This window comes from Arvicola amphibius, chromosome 5 (assembly GCF_903992535.2).
Source record: "Arvicola amphibius chromosome 5, mArvAmp1.2, whole genome shotgun sequence".
NCBI lineage: Eukaryota > Metazoa > Chordata > Mammalia > Rodentia > Cricetidae > Arvicola > Arvicola amphibius.
Genome location: NC_052051.1, coordinates 10663649 through 10683198, shown reverse-complemented (window position 1 = coordinate 10683198; position 19550 = coordinate 10663649). Strand labels below are relative to the sequence as shown.

General features: G+C 55.2%; 1 protein-coding gene across 3 annotated transcripts in view; it reads right to left on the bottom strand.

Moving 5' to 3' along the window:
• The window catches only part of Ripor3 (RIPOR family member 3), a 64666-nt gene that overhangs the window by 7464 nt on the left and 37652 nt on the right, over positions 1-19550 (bottom strand). For 2 of the 3 annotated variants that reach the window (XM_038331931.1, XM_038331934.1), the window contains exons 2-13: positions 19286-19401; positions 11903-12049; positions 10177-10255; positions 7904-7927; positions 7616-7669; positions 6652-6801; positions 6502-6565; positions 6153-6196; positions 5930-6055; positions 5709-5854; positions 4564-4693; positions 2681-3229 (exon numbers count right to left, since the gene is read on the bottom strand). In XM_038331931.1, the coding sequence (XP_038187859.1) occupies positions 2681-3229; positions 4564-4693; positions 5709-5854; positions 5930-6055; positions 6153-6196; positions 6502-6565; positions 6652-6801; positions 7616-7669; positions 7904-7927; positions 10177-10255; positions 11903-12049; positions 19286-19392 (1620 nt within the window). In that variant the 5' untranslated portion in view covers positions 19393-19401. The remainder of the gene's footprint in view (positions 1-2680; positions 3230-4563; positions 4694-5708; positions 5855-5929; positions 6056-6152; positions 6197-6501; positions 6566-6651; positions 6802-7615; positions 7670-7903; positions 7928-10176; positions 10256-11902; positions 12050-19285; positions 19402-19550) is intronic. The other variant, XM_038331933.1, reaches the window with a different exon arrangement.

The following is a 19550-nucleotide window of genomic DNA, read 5'->3' as shown; positions in this document are numbered from 1 at the left end:
GACAGACCACAGGGAGAGAGGCTCAGGTGTGGACTGCGCAGGGCAGGGCTTCCCCAGAAGGAGGTGCCACTCCATCCCAGCAGACACCTGCCCCCGTGCTGCTGCCCAATGGCTCAATGGCTCATTCTCAGCAAATGTGGAAACGTGCTCCACATTCACACTGACAGTCACTCTGAGGGGATTCAGACATGGATGCGCACAGTGACGAGCACGTGTGCATATATGTACACAGACATGAATGGAAACAGTGATGAGCACATGTGTGCAAGTGTGTACACAGACATGGATGGGCACAGTCACAAGCACATGTGTGCATGAATGGACACACACAGATGGACACAGTGACAAGCACATGTGTGCATGTATGTACAGACATGGATGAAACAGTGACAAGCACATGGGTGCAAGTGTGTACACAGACACAGATGGACACAGTGGGTGCTTATGAATTGAGGTAGTTATGTCAGCAAACTAGCAAACTTTGAGCCATGACCCCAAGGCCACATTGCAAACTTCCAGCCTGTTAAGTACAAGGCCCACATGTGCACTTCTGTTTAATACCTGTTTTTCTTTTCCTGTGTATGTGTGCGTGTGTTATGCATGTTGTACAGATGTGCTTGTGCGTGCAGTGGGGCCATACAAGAACAACCTTGGGTGTCATGCCTCAAGAGCTGTCACCTTGTTTTACTGGTTTGGTCTTTTTGTTTTATTTTGTTTTTGAGGTCCCTCCTGCTGGGACCTGGAGTTTGCCAGTTAGGCTGGACTGAGTGGGCACTGAGCCCCAGGGAGCCTCCTGTCTCCATGTCCCCAGCGCTGAAGTGCTTACCACCAGGCCTGCCTTTTCTTTGTGTGGGTTCTGGAGGTGAGGCCGGGTCTCCCCAGCCCTGATGACAGAGACAGTGTAGTTAATAGCGTCGTGGCGATACCCTTGGGCTCCTGTCAGCGCTCTGCACCTCCCGCCTGAAGGAATCATCTAACTCTTGAACTTTTACCACCAGTCATGCTGGGGCTTGTGCTCGGGACCACGAGCCTACAAACAGCCCTGCACATGGGGCCATGCACACAGCAAAACAGCACAGGTGGCCGAGCATGTGACGGTGACTGGGAAAAGGATGGCGGTTGCAGGGAGGCAGAGCAGCCATGCGGTTGCCCTCAGCCCTAAAGGAGCACACTGAGCATCTTGAGGGTTTTCCTCAAAAAATGACAGCAACAGAGCCTGTGCCTTCTTCCCAGGGCTGCACATAAGTCTTCAAGGGTAGATGAGCAGGGTAAGGAAGGGGGTCGACTGTGTGCACAGGTAGGTGTGTGAGTGTGTGCGTGTATGTGCACTGTGCATGTGTGTGTAACTATATACACATGCATCTTTGTATGTGTATGAGGCTGGAGAAATGGCTCAGTGGTAAAAGCACTGGCTGTTCTTGCAGAGGACCTGGGTTCGATTCCCAGCACCCACATGGTGGCTCATAACCATCTATAAGCCCAGCTCCAGGGCATCTGATGGCCTCACCTGGCCTCAAGAGCACCTGACACGTGTGTACATACATACACATAAATATACACATATATAAATAGTAATAAGTGTGTGTAAGTTAGCCAGGCATGGTGGCACACACTTGTCCTCCTTGGGAGGCTGAAGCAGGGGGATCTGAAGTTCAAGACCAGCCTGGGCCTCTTGGCAACACTGAGTCCATTTCTCAAGAAGTCTAGGAAGGCTCTGGGTGACTCCCCTTTAGAATCCAAGCTGAAGGCGGGACCTGTCATTGTTTTTATTGTCCCTGGCTGTTTTGTCCCACTGGTGTTCTGAATAGCTGTGCTAGTTCAGGGTCGTACAAAGTGCGTGTGGATTTTGAAAATACAGGAGTGTGACAGAAGCTGTGTGCCTGCAACTCAAACTGTTCCACATGCAAACACCGGGGAAGTGCAAGTAAAGGTGGCATCCTTCCTCAAACTCTCCTTCCTGGAACGCTGGGGCAGGGCCTTTCGAAGGTGGCCGGCAGGCAGAGTGGGTTAAGAACTGGATAGAGACCATGAGAAGAGGCACTTTCTCTCAGCTGTGCTGATGTGAGAATGTGTGAGGTCCAGGTTGAGAACGAAGAAAACAAACAAAATAGTATTAGGTGAGGCTTTTTTGAAGAAAGGTTTGTATTGGATCGTTCTAAGAACACATGTGTCATACCCAAGAATGGGCTATAGAAGTTGGTGTGTGTGGTCTACATTTTATTTTATGTATTTAAAAATGTAAGCAAAGCCATCCGTCGAGGCTAGCAGCTCTGAGAGCCAGGACCTGAATGACCACTGAGGGGAGGTACTGGGTGGCCGTACAGACGTGGGTGGGGGACAGGTAGCTGCAGGGCCTTCCTTGAATTCAGCTCGGTCTGGCCCAAAGTTCTTGATCCTAAATGACAACCCCGAGCACCCACCTACATCAGAAGATTCTCGATGGAGCCAGGTTCTGACTGGACACGGAGCAAATTACTCACTGTGCGCTCCGGCCTCCCCTGGGTATTCTCCTCCTAGGCCTTGAAAAGTGAGAGAACTGAGGGCAAGAGAGGCTTGGCCCACCCAGGTCACATGGGGGTGAGGCCGGGATGCTCACGTGGGCAGCCTGGTCCCTGCACCTGCTCCCAGGCCTCAGGCGTGCAGCAAGGTGGTGCTGCTGTCCAGTGCAGGGCGGGCATACCTTCAGCCGGTCCCTGAGGCCAAGGACTTGGTACTCCAGCTCCCGGAGCTGGGGCTGAGCAGTGTCTGCAGACCGCAGCAGATCCAGGACCTCCTGCACAGGCCTCTCAACTCCATCCCCATCTCCTTCTTCCTGGCCCTTCTGGTTCTGTGGCACCATGGGGCTGTGGACTGGGGCATCTCGCAGCAGAGTCAGCCTCTCTCCTCCCAAGTCCCTCCAGCCAGGCTGTTCCACAAGCATACCGCTGACTGGATGAGCCAGGCCTGGCAGCAGGCCCAGGGGTGGGGGCTCCTCCCTGGTCCCCTCTTCTATGCAAGCCGTAGGTACCGCAGGTATGGGCAGGAACCCCACATCTGAAGTGGATGCCGAAGTGCTGGTTTCAGTGTCTCTGGGGTCCTCAGAGCTGAAGGAGTCCATCTCGAGTCGCTCCTGGCTCCGGTTCCGCAGGCGAGGGCCCTGGAGCTCGCTGTCAGACAGGTAGCCGAGGATGGAGGTGGCCCTAGGCCCACCTAGCAGCAAGGCCTGCTGCATTGGCTGCTGGAGGACAGACTGGGAGGGGATGCAGGAGCAACCTCAGCAGCCATCCCAGGGACTGTGCTGAGACCCTCATGTGCCCAAGTGCTCAGGGCAATGTCGATCTGCCAAGGCAACTGGCATCTGGAGCCGTGGATGCTCCATCATCCTCTGACTCTCCCCGGCAAACCACAACTTCATTGTTTCATCTTCGCCAAGCTCCTGCCTCAGGATCTTGGTGCTGACTGTGCTCTCTGCCTCAAACTACCCTGCATACATGCCCTCAGCACCGAGGCTTAGATGCCACTGCTCTGGAAGCATATCCCTGGAGACCCTAAGTTAGCTCCAGTAGTCCCCCTCTGTGCCTAGAGATCGCTGTGCTCTGTATTGGAAAGATGTCATGTGTCTCCCCACCCGTGTGCCAATGTCCACACCTAAACGGGGACAAGCCCTGGGGCCTGGGACCCTGCATGGGTGCAAGCTTGGGGAGAGATGTTCTTGCTGAAGATTGCTTATGGCCTGTGGACAGGCACAGCACAACACTGAAATGACCTCCATGTCTGTGGAGTGAACACAGTCACACGTGGGGCAGTGTGGGGCTATGGTGGCGCACGCCTTTAATCCCAGAACTCAGGAGGCAGAGGCAGGCAGATCTCTGTGAGTTCGAGGCCAGCCTGGTCTACAAGAGCTAGTTCCAGGACAGGCTCCAATGCTACAGAGAAACCTTGTCTCGAAAAACAAAAAAAAAAAAAAAAGGAAGGAGAGAGAGAGAGAGAGAGAGAGAGAGAGAGAGAGAGAGAGAGAGAGAGAGAGAGGGAGAGAGAGGGAGAGAGACAGAGAGACAGAGACAGAGAGAGGAGGAGGGAGGGAGGGAGGGAGGGAGGGAGGGAGGGGAGGGAGGGAGGGAGGGAGGGGAGGGATGGGAGGGAGGGAGGGAGGGAGGGAAAGAAAGAAAGAAAGAAAGAAAGAAAGAAAGAAAGAAAGAAAGAAAGAAGGAAAGAAAGATCCCTGTAAGTGAGAGACCATCCCAAGGACAGCAAGAGAAATGCTGAGGTTGCCTGTGTGCACAACTTTCAATGCCCCCACCACCGGGAGAGGAGAGGATGGTGGTCCTGCGGCCGAGGGGACCTTGGCCCTGGAGGCATGGGGGAGAAGGTTGCGTCTTTATATATGGCTCCAGATCACACACCTGGAAGCTCTAAGTCTCCCCAGCAAGGTGTGGCCAAGGCCATGGCTGGGCAGAGGACACCCTCTACACACACACACACACACACACACACACACACACACACACACACACACCAAGCAGGCCATGCTCCTCACTGCCCAGTCCCAGAGCATCTCAGCCTACTGGGAACAAGCTCACTTACCAGGCAGTACTTGTCCCGGAAGCTGGGGGTGCTAGGTGGTGTCCAGGTGTACAGTGAGCCCTTCCTGCTGCCCACTGAGAACCTGCCAGTGGGGCTGGGTGACACCAGCCGGCACTCAGAGTCCAAGGGGCTACAGAGGAGAGCAGAGACCATCAAGGGATGGGACCCAGTGCTCTGCAGTCATAGGCAGCTTGCCTTGTCTTTCAAAGTAACCTGTATATACAGGAGCTCTATTGATATTCCCACAACCTCCACTAGTTAGTGAGTGCCTGGGTTATTTACACGGAATGAATTGTGGGTGCCTGGGTTATTTACAACTCTGAAATGATGGCTTGAGACAAGGAATTTGCTTCGACCAACATCCCCTCCAATAAGAGAGGGCCAGAATCAAATTCACCCCACTTTTCTCTCACCCCAAAGCCTTCAAGTCAATTAGGAGTGATGTTCATGCTATGCACTTAAAGCTTGGTGGGCGAGGCTCGGGGTAGAGGCTAGGTGGCTGCAGGGCCCTCAGCTGAGGAGAGTGCACCAAACCCACCAGGAGGATTCAGAGGCCTGCAGTACCTCCTCCTTAGGGCACCTGTGGCCAGCAGGTCTCAGGGACTTAAAGCCTAGGGTTGTGGCATACACTTGAGGGGATCCTAGGTGACTGGGTTGAATACTCTCAGCTCTTTCCTACCCTGCCACACCCACTCAGGGGAGAGGCCCCTGGAAATGCAAGGTGCCAACAACAGAAACTTTAGAAACCACTGGCTCCTGGGGCTGCAGAGGAAGCCCCAAACCCCACACAGGCCTTTTGAGCCTGGACCAACCTAACTGGTCTTCAGCCTAGAGGAGGACCTCAAGGTTCAGCCCAGAGCAGAAGGTGGTGAAGAGGAGGCGGGCAGAAGGGAGATTCCCTGAGGAACTAAGGAGGGAAAGGGGCCCAGAAAGGGTCCTGGTTCAACCCGCATGTTCCAAAACTGAGAGCGGAATTCAAGGTCACAGGAGGTGTGGGGGAGGAGGGGACGAGACTGCCGTAAAGGTCAGGTAAACCTGGCCGTGGGGTAGGATGGGCGAGGTCTGGAGTACATCCGGCCCCCAGGGCCTGCACCAGGAGCAGGGGTGGCCTTGGCAAGAGCAGGGATGCCACAGCAGCCACTCACTTCCACAACAGTTCCAGCTGCAGCTTGATGGTGCCCAGCTCAGTGATGTCCACCACCACAAGCTGGGGTCGGGCCGTGAAGAAGTCAGCGATGTCGCAAGTCACAGCACCCACCACCATTGAGCTCAGGCCTCGAAGCTCAGTCACCTGGCCGTGAGGGACAGGATGGTGGTGTCTGGCTCAGCACCCAGGCGCCAGGTCCCACCCTGGGCCCTGCCCCACCTTGATCTCCAGGTTCTCATGCATGGTGGGCACAAAGGCCTTCTCCTCCTCATCCCAGGTCTGGCTGTCATCCGGCTCTATCCGGCCCTTCAGCCGCCACCGCTGGCGGCCCAGGCGCATAAGTACCTGCATGTGAGACACAGGAAGGGTGCAGAGGCAGCCCCAGGGGAACCCCCTCACTGCCTACCCATGGACCTCCCTCCCAGGACCTTCCTGGCTGTACCTCATACTGGTCTCCGGGACAGAGGCGTGCATAGCCCACCAAGCCTGGAACACAGAAATGGGCTCGTCTCCTCCCCCCCCCCCCCCCCGCCGCTCTGCCCAGGGACAATGGGACCTCAGGGTATAGGGGTGTGCCTGGCAGCATGGGAAGGATAGGAGATTTTGATGGTCAAGAGGGTGGAGGGCATCGTAGCATACCCAGAGAGCAATGAGCCCATCTCCTGTCACAAGGGCACCAATCAGGGCTGGGCCTCTAGACCCTGGGACTCCAGGCTGCACAGCCCACCCTTAGCAGGCTCTCTTGGCAGCTGTGAAGAACTGATACCAAGCCCAGCCTGATTGGCGCTCACCTTTCATCTTGACATGGAACTCTCCCAGGTGAACTTCCAAGGCCCCCTCTATGAGACACATGCCCTGCAAGGCCCACAAGTGGATCAGTCATTTGTGAGCCCCATGCCCTACCCAGGAGCCCAGAGCAGGGGCTAGAGAGGCTGGCCCACCTCCATGCATTCCTGCAAGCTGCGGCCCAGCTCCTGCAGGCTCTCCCGGGAGGCGCGGCTTTGGGTACCGTTGCTAAAGGCACGCTGCATGTTGGAGGCACCATCTCGCAGACGCCACTGGATGCAGTAGCCTTCATAGAGCTCATCCACCTGCAGCAGACACGCAGGCTGTGGGCCACACCAAGGGACCGTCTCCTAGCCCAGCCTCGCCCTGTGGTAGCATGGCTCTTAGCCACCACCTCACACCCCGGCACCTAGGATCACACACACACTCAGCACAGTAGACACTAGTGATAAGTCACGCACCAGTCTGAGTCCCAACTGTGGAATGGAAAGTGAGCCATGGCAATGCCTGCCCTGTGGGTCTGGGGAGGAAGGTGAGCTCTTGAAAGTACTTGCAAATGGACTATAACAAAACCTAAAAGAGCTGGGCATGGTGGCGCATATCTTTAATCCCAGCTCTCAGGAGGCAGAAACAAGCAGCTCTCTGTGAGTTCAAGTCCAGTCTGGAGTATATTGTGACTTCCAGACATCCAGGGCTACACCATGAAACCCTATCTCCAGAAGAAGAAGGAGGGTGAGGGAGGAGGAGGAGGCAAGCCTAAGGGACTCGCTAGAGGACACATCCCTGTGGGTTGAGCCTCCACTTTTCTGTCTACACAGGGACAGTTAGAGCCTCCTAAGACCAAGCAGCAAGCCCTGTGTACTGACCAGTGACAGAGCCCCCACCCCAGGGCTGAGACGCTGCTGTCAGTCACAGGAGCTCTGCCCAGCCCTCTTCTCTGCAGCTACCCATAACCACCCAACCCGGACACTCACTACATCCTCATGACACCCCCATGGTGACCTGTGACACCCACATGGTGTCCAGCGACATCACGTGGCTCCCTCTGACTCACAAGAGATACCCACATGATTCCCAGTGGCACCCCCCATGACGCCCCGTGATGCTCAAGACACCCACCTTACTGATATGGAACTCCACCTTCCGGACATGTCTTTCTACCAATCGTGTTTGCTTCTCCCAGGGGAAAAAGAAAAAGCTGCTTCAGAAGCGGCTGTGTTCCCACCACCCCACCCCCTCCCCAGGATCAGGGCACTGGGCTCAGATCACAGCGAAGCTCACATCAGGCCTCAGTTTCCATGCTTGTAACATGAGAAGCCCAAGTGTTCTGCCCAAGGGCAGCTGGGATGGAAGGCCACCTCAGACGGTCTTGCCCACCCTGGAGACCGCAGAGGGACATGGGCTCACCTTGTCCAGGTCATAGTAGAAAGCCTGCAGAGAGAAGGAGGAGGTCAGAATTCCAGAGACCCCTCATTACTGACACCTGAACTCCAATGACAACGGCAATGCCTGCAGCCTGCCCTGCTCGTGGTCATGGATGCCCAGGGGGAAGAATGTCATGCATTGTGGGAAAGCCAATTCTAGGTCTGGCACTATTTCTCTGTGTGCCCCAGGCAAGTTACTCAACCTCTCTGAGCTTCCCTTTCTTCCTGTGTAATATGGGCATCTGTCACTGTATTGGGCAATACCGACTGTCCACTTGACAGCCTCTGTCCAGGATCACGTTGAAGATGAACCTCTGGATGGGAGGGAGTTTCTAGACGGGGTTGATTGAGATGGGGAGACCCACCGAGGCTGGGGTCCTGGGCTACATGGCAAAATTAGAACCACTTAATTAGCAGCTCCCATCTCTCTTTGCTTGCCAACCGCAGATGCAGTAGGCTGCCTGGCCCTCCTGATGTCATGCCTTGGGTCAAAACTAATCCTTCTCTTACATTGCTCATGTCGGGCACCTTGTCATGACAAGGATAGAAAGAGTAGCCACGAGGCCGGGCGGCGGTGGCGCACGCCTTTAATCCCAGCACTCGGGAGGCAGAGGCAGGTGGATCTCTGTGAGTTCGAGACCAGCCTGGTCTACAAGAAAGAGTAGCCACATGAGTGACTGCAAGATCATAAAAGTCACACTTCAGGGCCAACTGGATGGCTCATGGGGCTGGAGCCTGGGCCCCATGTGGTGGGAAGAGGGAACACACACACACACACACACACACACACACACACACACACACACACACACTCTGACTCCACAGGGGCACTGGAGGAATGCATTCCTGCTTTGACTCCCCTCCCTTACACCAATAAACAAACAAACAAAGAAACAAATAAATAAATCCTATTTCAAAATGAAATGAGGGCTGGAGAGATGGCTTAGTGGTTAAGAGCACTGACTGCTTTTCCAGAGGACCTGAGTTTAATTCCCAACCATCTCTAGTAGGATCCGATGCCCTCTTCTGGCATAAAGTTATACACACAGATAGAGCACTTGCATTCTTAAAATAAATAAATCTTTTAAAAAAATGAGCAGAAGGAGCTGTGATTTTGAAACACTCCCTGTGGGACCCAGGCTCTCTGTCCTCATTGTGGGGTCCTTATCCTTCCCCAACACCTGTGTGACCAAGGCCAGCTGGGTGACGCGTCCCCCGGGCAGCAGGTGGCGCCATAGTCTGCCTTGTAGAAATGAAGACAGTCTAAGGTTAATGAAGACAGTCTCTCAATCTGGTTATCTAGTTATGGAAACAACAGATACCAGAGAAGTGGGAATGTCTCAGGAAGTTCACGCGGGGGTAGGGGGAAGGACTCCAGCCTGATGTGGAGGACCTGATTTCATTTCACACAGTTCTACGGGATGAGAGTGGAGCCCGGATACAGTGGTGGGCGGCACCACGCCTTGACAGGCCTGCTTAGATGTGCAAATCCCTGCCTCTATTCAAACTTGAAAAGACCAGTGGACTTCTGGGCTGTCTACTGGATCCCTTTCTTCCTCTTCTTCTTTTTTAAAATTGTTTTTATGGAGGTATATATATTTCCTTTCTTCCTCTTTTTAACACATTGAATAAATCTCCTTTTTCTGCTTTCTGCTTTTCATTTGGCTCTCTCCTTTTAAAAAATTATTATTATGAATGCCTGAAAAGGGCAGCAGATCTCATTACAGATGGTTGTGATTACAGATGTGGTTACTGGGAAATGAACTCAGGACCTCTAGAAGAGCAGCAAGTGCTCTTAGCCACTGAGCCATCTCTCTGACCCTAACTTGGCTCTTTTAAGGAAGAGCGGGTGACTGGCCCTGACTTAGGATACAGATTCTGACCCCTAAGTTGAAGAGTGAGAGCAATCAGAGGGGCCATTTAAGAGTCTGTGAGGCCCACACCATGAGCCCCGACATCCTGGTATCCACAGAAAACTCTCACCTTGGACACAATAATATGCAGGTTCAACTTGGGGCAGAGCAGGGCCAGGAACACTCAGAAATGGCCACTTTCCTGAGCCACATAAATTTCCTGGCTCTGGTGTGTGTGGTGGCCAAGCCCTGAGGGAAGGGGCCATATGCACCCCTGCAGTGGCCTTGACAGCTCCTCCCAGCGTCCTGAGGGGGAAGTTCATGGCAAATCCCAAGGGCCTGGGGTGGGGACCACCGTCCTTCAGCTGCTGTGAGCAGCTCTCTTTTCATCCCAGACACTCACCAGCCTGGAGCTCCTCTGGGTGTCGGTGTGGCGACCGCACAGGTAATCCAGCTCAGCCTGCTGCTCACACAGGTGCTCCCTGTGGTAGACAGTGGGTGGGGGATTAGGGGCAGGATCCGAGCAGAAAGGAGCAGCAGGAGAACCGACCAGGTACCCTCCCAGCATGAGGTTGACCAGCTCACTGTCTGAGGGTCCTCTGTTACCCCAAGAACTCCGCACTTCAGTCTAGCCATTACTAGGCATGTTGCAAAGATGATTACACACAGATCCTGGTAGACAGCTAGGAACTGGCCAGGGAGGCCTGAACGGATGAGGGCATGGTGGATAGAAGGGGGCAGGGGCCGAGGCTGTGAGAAGACTGGCGGGGGAGGGAAATGAGGCCACGGACCCAGGGCCAGAAAGGAGAAGGGCTCAGTGAGGAGCTGCAGAAGTGAGCCTGCAGCTGAGGGCGAGAGTGGCTTCGGGGAAGGCAAGTTCCTTTGAGTGACAACCCAGGGCTGGGCTCACTCTTACAGTGGCTGTCTGACCATACTGGTTGGGCTCTGCCCCTCCTTCCTGCTCCAGAAGAGGGGACCCTCCAGCCCCAAACCCAGGATGCTTCAGGGGTTTGCAGCATCCTGGTTGAGTAACAAGGAAGCAGGGAGTCAGGCCAGTCCTTCCCCAAGGTTCCTTCCCTCCTCAAGGCCAAGGACACACACCTGTTTCAGCAGGGTCTACAGCCCAAGCAGAGCCTTCCAGACCCTTCTCTGAGCCTTAACGTCTCCTACCCTGAGAGCATTATCTAAGACAGAGTGAAGGTTTTGCAAACCACTCCTTTCAGGGCATGGTGTGTCCCCCATCCTCTTGGGCAGAGCAGAGAAAGGGGGTGTGCCTCTCCAGTCTGACATTTGGGGACTTAGGTGGAAAATGCCTCCCAAGGCCATTCTCTTGGAGGGCCAAGGTGTGTCCCTCCGGCTGTGACTGTTCCTGCCCCATCCACAGCGTGGAACCCTTCCTTTCCCTGCCCCCACCCAGGTTTATCTTATCAAGGTCAGTTTACTGAGTGACAGTGACATCAGGTGCCCCAACACAAGAGGGACCCCAAATGGGCTTGTTCATTTTTCTTCAAACTTGGCCTGTTCAGCTCTCCTAGCTGGGACACCAGCGCCTCCTTCAGGCCACACTCAGCAATCACAGGGTTAGCGTCCAGCTGCATCTACCCCTACTCAACTAGACAAGCCTTTCCTGCCATTGTCTCTGGAGTCAGCTCTCTCCTCTCTCTCTCCTTCCCACACCTGCATTCTCAACGTGACCCCAAACCAATCCTGTCTCCTTCTAACCCCCCATCACGAGTCCACCAGCAGCTCGAAGCAGTCAGAGGTTCTCGAAGCCCAGGCCCAGGAACTTAAGCGCCTCCCTCACCACAGACCCTCCCATGGCTCCCAGCTCTCCAAGATGAACAGCCAAGACCTCCACAGCTCACATGACCCTGAAGCATTGTCCCGTTATCCCTCTGATGCCACCCTGTGTCCTTAGGAGTCCAAAGTCAGAGACCTCTGGCCTTCCCATTATCCCCAAGGGACTTACTTCTTCCCCTGTGGCTGTGCTGTGGCCGAGGCTGCCCAGAGCAGTTCCTTTAAAACCATGCCCGATTCCTTCCTGCTTCACCCATTGTCCTCTGCAGCACCTACACCGCCTGACACACTTCTCCGTACTGCTGTCTGTCTGTCTGTCTCTCCCCACTCACCTGAGGCCTCTCTTCACAGCGTCAAAGATCTTCTTCACCTGCTGCGGCCGGGGGTCCAGGCAGAGCGAGCCCTTACGCAGTGTTCCGTAAGCCTTGGAGGACTTGGCTGGCAGCCGTGACCTCACAGAGTTCCTGTTGATGGACTTTCTGTGGGAGGGGACAGAGAGTCAGGACAGCTGGCTGGGCTCCACTTCCATCACTTCCAAGCTGTGTGCTCTTCAGAAAGCTGAGGTTCTTGGAGCCTCAGTTTCCTCATCTGGAAAATGGGAGGCCTGGGTTTGAGGATGAAGAGGACAGTTACAAACTTTAGAACCCAAAACAAGCTTCTGCCGGGCGGTGTTGGTGCCCGCCCTTAGTCCCAGCACTTGGGAAGTAGAGGCAGGCGGAGCTCTGTGAGTTTGAGGCCAGCCTGGTCTACAGAACGAGTTCCAGGACAGCCAGGGTTACACAGAGAAACTGTCTCCAGACAGACAGACAGAAAGGACGAAAGAAAAGAGAAAAGAATACGCTTCCAGGGCGTATGTAGTGAGCTGTCGGACTCCATGAATGGCATGCTCCAAGCATGCACAGCAACACTGAGAGGGTCGATCCTAGCCCCAGGGTTCCTGCAGGGTACAGGTACTGCTCAGCTCCAACCTCTCCTGTGACCCCCACCAGGGACAGCCCCCCCAGATCTGCTCTGTCACCTGTGGATTTTAGAGAAAGTGACGGTGATGGATAACTGTAACTGTTGAACTGACATCGTGTGTGACCACCTGGGGGACTGGGAAGAGTCTCAAGGAAGGCTTGCCCAAATCAGGTTGGTCAACGGGCATGCTGTCTTGGTGACTTTTTAAATATTTATTTATTTATTATGTATACAATATTCTGTCTGTGTGTATGCTTGCAGGCCAGAAGAAGGCACCAGACCCCATTACAGATGGTTGTGAGCCACCATGTGGTTGCTGGGAATTGAACTCAGGACCTTTGGAAGAGCAGGCAGTGCTCTTAACCTCTGAGGCATCTCTCCAGCCCCCATGTCTTGGTAACTTTAAGTGATGTGGGAAGAGCCAGGCTGAGAGTGGGCAGCACCATTCCCTAGGTTTGGGCCCTGGAATTTGTAAGAGTAGGGAAAGGTTGGCAGACAACATGCACAGGCTCGTTTTTCTCTGCTTTCGACTCTAGAAGCCATGTGACTGCCTCCGGATCCTGCCTTGACTTCCTCCTGTGATGGGCTGTGGCTGGGACTGTGAGCCGAGTGAGCCTTCTCTGCCCTAAGTTACTCAGGACAATGCTATCACAGGCACAGCCAGGACAGCGGCCTAACATGTCTCTGTGCGCTTCTCCTTCAGAGGCTGGAGGATCAGGCGTGCAGCCTTCAGTTCACTTTCAGCCCTTCTCAGACTTTTCCTGGTGGTTTTCACTGCTGCAGCTTTGGGGCTTCAATTTTTTTAATGTTTTTATTTTTACTTATTTTTCGAGATAGGGTTTCTCTGTAGCTTTGGAACCTATCCTGGAACTTGCTCTGTAGAACAGACTAGCCTCAAACTCACAGAGATCCACCTGCCTCTGCCTCCCAAGTGCTGGGACTAAGGGCATGTGCCACCACGGTCCAGTGGGGCTTCAGTCTTAGAAGAAACCCGATGCAGCTGCGTCTGGAACCAACAGGAAGTTGGGTCTCAGAGGGAAGTCACTAGGCCATCTCGCCAGCTACCTTCCGTCCAGGAGGCAGACGTCTTCATGCTAGGGATAGGGAGTGGCCATCGACTGAGCAAAGAGAGGACGTGAAGACAGAGAAGTGTGGTCCTGGGCAGCCTGGAGGGGAAGACCCCACCTGCGTTCAGACCCGTCACTCATGGCCATGGGCGTCTGAGCAGAGAGGTAACAGCTTATTTAAGTTTCTGCCTTCTATAATCAAAGCAGCTTCCCCAGGTGCTAGCAAGGGAAGCTGAGACCCCAGTTCTGTGACTGTCACATGAAGCCAGTCATAAGTAGGAGCTTTCTACGTGTGAATTAACGGGAACAACTGCATCCCAGCCCCAGCTCTCTTGCAGCCTGGATGATGGATATGCTCAGCTAATGGCGGGCCACACAGAAGCAGGGAAAGCTACGGCCATAGGGGCTGGAGGACAGAAGGGCCAAGTCCCACATCCAGCTCCAAGAACCGGAGGACCCAGCAGGTGTGGGGCACGGGGCACAGGGTACAAAGGCGTGGTGGTCACTCACTACAGACTGCAAACCCCTCCTCAGCACAGGGGATTTAGGAGGCCTGAGACTGCATTCCTGCCCCATTCCCAAGCCCCTCTATGCTGCCGGTCCCCAAGCCACACAGAGGATGTGTGTACACACCTGTGACCCTAATGACTAGGAGCCAACCTGAACAGTCTATTAAGACCCTGCCTTAAAAAAGGCACAGCCAGGCCTGGGGTACAGGCCTCTAATTCCCCCTAGGGAGTACAGGCAGGGGGCTAGGGAATCTAAAGGAGTCATTAGCAACATAGAGTTCAAGGCCAGCCCCAGCCACATGAGAGCCCATCTGCGTAACTATAAGCTATATTGATAGGTCCATTTATTAGAAGGGCATAATATAGCCCTCTGCCTCTGGGGCTCACTAGCTCTGGGTTTTGGGGGTCACCCACACACTGAAGACATGGCCTTTCTGGAGTCTTTCTAACGTTCCTGAACCTTTTTTCATGGTTCTTTCCTTTTTAGATGGGATCTCACTCTGTCCTCCGGCCTCAGCATCTCAAGTGCGCTTTTAAAAACCAGGTGCTCAAGGCTTGTCCATCCAGATAGGAGCTCACTGAGCAGTCCCTGATGGCCAGGGTCCCCTGAGAGTCACAATCTATAGCGGGAGGCAGAGGATTGTGGGCGAGCAAGTCAGGCAAGGGGCGGGGCACAGGGACATGGCTCTGCTCTTTCCTCAGCCTTGGGAAAAGTCACTGGGCTAGTTCTGGCTGGGTGAGATGCTAAGCATTCCACAGGTGAGAGACACAACACAGACACGCAACTTACTCAAACCAGGTCTGCTTGTCACCCTACTTTGGGACCAACCCACGCCCGGAGTCCCTGAAGCTGACAGCCCAGCACATACCAGCCCACGAGGGCCTTGTGCCCGTACTCAGCCCCTGTATTCAAACTGCAGTCGCATGACTCTGAGCTCTTAGCCCACTCAGCAGGTTTCCTCACCTATAGAGGGGAGGTAATGATGCCTGCCCCTCTCCTTGTCATGACAGTAACATAGCAGACGTTTTCTGAGTTCCTGCTATACAGCGACCACCATTCCAGAGGACAGGATGGGACAGAGCCTTGACAAAGACAAACAAACGCCTGCCCTGAGAGATATAGGCCAGCTGGTGCGGTCAGTATCTGGCTCTCCCACAACCAAACTGTGTGGCCCTGGTCACTGATGGAGTCTCTCTGGGTTGGAGTTGTCTATCAGTGAAATGGGGTCCGGGGCTGGGATTGCCAGGAGGGTTCCAGGGACTGATAAATTCAAAGAACTCTAAGCTGTATCTGGTAAACAGCAGGCACCACATGTTTGCCAAAGAGATAAGTCTGGAACAAGCCTATCCGACAGGACCTAACGCTGAGAAGAAAAGAGAAAAGGCAAAGTGGACAGGGAGGGCCCCCCCCCCCCAGCAGTGCCTGGGAGAGGGTATGCCACCACTGCTTGTCTCTGGTACTGACATTCACAGACTGCAGTAGATGACTTTCCAAAGCCCTTCCATTCCCCCTTCCCCTCTCCCTCCCTATCCCCTATGGCCACATCACCCACCTCTTGGACCGGGTCCTCCACAAAGTTGCCATCTCAGGCACAGAAAGGCCACACTGCAGACAAGGGCACAGTGGGTTTCTGACAGAGTCCAGGCAGCCAGAGGGACAGTGGGGCAGGAGGTGGCTTTGGGTGGCGCTGCAGCTCACTTCAGGGGTCCACAGGCCCACCCCTTTCCTCTCCCTCTCCCTTGGGCTCTTGAGGTTCCAAGCCCAGCGCTGCCTCTGAGCCTCTGAGGACAGTGGCTCCGAGGGCTGGCACAGCGCAGCCTGGATGGCGAAATGAGGCTGCGTGCTGCATGGCTGGCTGGTGTCACAGGGCTGGGAGCAGCCTCTGGGGGTGGATGTGTGTCACCAGCTTCAGGAGGACTCAGTAAATATTAAACAGCCCCAGGCCTGCCGGACAGGCTTCCAGGCACGTGCAGCCTGGTGCCCGGTGATCACAAGCAATCAAGCAGCGCTGACTGTCATGACTGTCCCCAGCCCCGTGCTGATCGGGCCTGGGCAGCGTCTGCAGCAGACAGAGCTCTGCTCAAATGCTGAACCTGCCCCAGCCTCCAGGCAGGGCAGTCCCTGGACTGACCGCATAGACTCCTGACTGCATGCCCATCAACCAGGCTGGCCACGGTCCTGTGCCCCGTGACCCATGGTGGGACAATGACAGCTTTACCAGGCTGAGGCTCAACTCCGCGTGCTTCAGACGCGCTATTCCATGGGTCTTTGGGTCAGTCACCAGCAGAGGTTTAAAACCGAGTTGGATGACCCGCCCCAACTCTTGGCTTCAGAGACACCGGCCCGACACTCCCGGGGAGGACAGCCCTGGATGCCAAGCTGCCGCTGTGCCTGTTGGTGGAAACTACTGTGGGCAGCTGGCACAGCTCTCCCACCCACAGAGCCTGGAAAAGGGAAATCCCTGTATGAGAGCAACCATTCACGCCTTCGTACTAAGTGATCAGATAACTTCCCCAAGTGAATTCTGTTTCTGTGGGGTAGAAAGGCCCGGTTGGTCAAAGAGTTGGGGTGGGCAGGGTGCAACAGAGGTGTGTCCTGTCCTGAGTGGAGTCCTGCTGGGTTGTCAGGGTCATTCTGCCTTACCCACCCTGGTGTGGCCCTCACTTCTGTTGTGTGAAATCTGGGAATAATGGGCAGAGGTGAGACCTGCACCCCAATCCATGTCAAACCGGTGTCAGACACCGGGGAGATGGACAGAGAAAGGAAATTAAACCATGCAGGGGCTAGAGAGACCACTCAGCAGTTAAAGAGCACTGATTCTGCTTACGGAAAACCTGGCTTGGATTCCCAGGACCCACACGGCAGCTCTTAAGTGTCTGTAACTCTAGTTCCAGAGGATCCAACGCCCTCTTCTGGCCTCTGTGGGCACTGCATGCATGTGGTACATACAAAATAAAAATAAAATCTAAAACAAAAAACCCACTATGCCTTTTCACTATCACCACGGGCAACCTTCCCCATCTTAGACAGGGGACTTCCCAGGCTGAGGTTGAACGGGAGCCACTCGGGACCTCAGGAGCAGTTAAGGCCCTGCGGAACCCAGGCCCTCGCAGCATCAGGGCTCACTTCTCTAGGCCACACACAGACATCACAGGTATCATAAGAGGACCGAATCACCTCCATCTTCCAGGAGTCCGGGTGCAGCAGAGTTGGGGACTTCCTTGGGACTTTTTGGACAGAAGTCCTGATGGGGCTTGAGGGGACACTTCCCATGGATATGGGGTGTTCTGAGGCCTAAAAGCCAGCCACAGGATGGAAATGTGGCATGTGATTGTCACCAGGTGGCCATGAAGAACACTTTATCAATGCCTAGTGATGGGCAGCAGCCCCTCCTCTCCTCCTGAACCACACAGAGACCTCCGTGCCTCAGTGGGCCATCTGAGATGGTCCCAGGCTGTGCGTTCCTAGGCCAGCTCTATATACAGACCCCAGGGTCCAGTTCCTGGAGGCCCAGGCAGAAGCAGCATGAGATGACCAAGCTGAGAAACAGCACTGGCTCCTCTGGTTTGCATGCGTCCCTCTCAGCAGCACTTATGCAGCACCTGCTGTGTGCCTTCCTCACGGAGTCATCCACTGTCCTTGCCAAGGCTCACAGTCAGTGACTAGGACCAGTCACCATGGGTCTCTGCCAAACTCTCCCATCTGGAACTTCTGCCCAAGCCTTCACTGGTCCTGGACACTGAGGATGTGTCCCCAGTGTTCCCGCCCTCTCTGATCACAGCCCACGTGCCTCGCAGCTTGCTCCTCGCTGCCTCAGGACCCTCGCACTTGCTGTCTTCACGCCCCATCACCGCCATCGGCTCCTACTGAACGAAGCCCCTGCCCTCAGGCCCTCGGGCGACACCACCTCCTTCTGCACCCTGTCCTAGGCCCAGCGTAGCACCAGCCACGGCTGAGCTGATTTGCTTTGTTTCCTTTTGCTCCAATGATGGAAGATCAAGCGGGGCAAGGCCTGGGTCCCTCCCCACTGTTGCCTGCTGAGGAAGGAGGAGCCCCCCTGAGACAGGCATGTACTCCTCTAGGGAGAACTCAGATGGGGCAGGCCAGGGCAGAGGGTAACCTGCAGGCAGCCTCACAGGGCGGCTGTTGGGGGGGTGTGAGTGAGGCACCTGGCTGGGGTGGGCCTGGAGTCTTCCCTGGGACATGCCAAGACAGCAGGAATAGGCCAGAGCGGAATATTCCGCTGGAACACACAGCATGTTCTAGGCCCTGGGAGAGAGAGAGAGAGACCAGAGTGGCTGAAGCTCGGGCTAAGTTAATTCAGGGCCTCTTGGCCACGAGGCCAGAATGACCTTGAGGTCTGAGGGGCGGCTGAGGTCTATAAACACAAGCACAGGTGTGTGGCATTGTGGAAATTGGTTGCTGATCAGCTGACCAGCCATCCAGGCTCTGTGTCCACTCTGGTGGGGACCTGCCCACCTATCCGCTCAGGTGCCTTTGGTGTTCCCTGGGGGCTTGTTCGGTGTCCAGCTAAGACCACGGAACCTGGACTGGTGGGCCTGAGCTCTTGGGGCTCTGGCCCCAGAGGCAGAAGGAACTCATGGGGACAGGATGGAGCCCAGGGTGGAGAGGCAGGAATGGATTAGTCCTCGAGGCCCAACCCACAAGGCTGAACCAGCTGCTGTCATCAGAAAGCCCCACCCCCAGGCCCCAGTATAGCAGCTGGAGCCAACGGCCTGCCCAGTGTTAACTCCCCTTCACAACAATCGCACAGGAAGCCACGCCCCTTCTGTGTTCAAAAGTGAGAAAACACGGGCTCAGAGAGGTGAAGTCACTTGCCCCAGGTCACGGAGCCAGGACAGGCAGCCCCACTGTCCAGACTTCTAAACAGGAAGATCATTCCTTCACACTCCACCCCTAGGAGGCTAAGGCCAACTGGGAAGACATTTTGCTGTGTGGCCCTGGAGTAAGGGCGCTACCTCTCTGAGCCAGGTTTCTCATTTGGTGAAAAGCTCAGCAGGGTGACTATGGAAGCAAGCCGATGTGGACCAAGCTGGCAGGAAATGACAAGTTCGTCCAGGAACGGGCGTACCCCACATAGCTGGCCATCCTAGTCCGCTGGCTGAGCTCCGTGCCCCAACCCCATGCACTTGTGCCCTCCATCCCCACGACACTTACGAGACCCTCCGGCTTTGTGCACTGAAGCCTGCGAAGGAGGCGCTGCGGCCCACGGTCCCCACAGCCCCGGCATCCCCAGGAGACAGGAAGCGCAACCTCACAGACATGGCTGCCACCTGAGAGGAGAGGACGGGAGAGTCAGCATGCCTGGACAGTCTTCAGCAGCATCTGGCCCAAACTATGCAGCCACTCCCATAGGAGCTGACTGCAGCTGCATGGGGGGGGCAACCGGGGGCAAGTGGCAGTTGTGGGGTCTAAAGTCAGG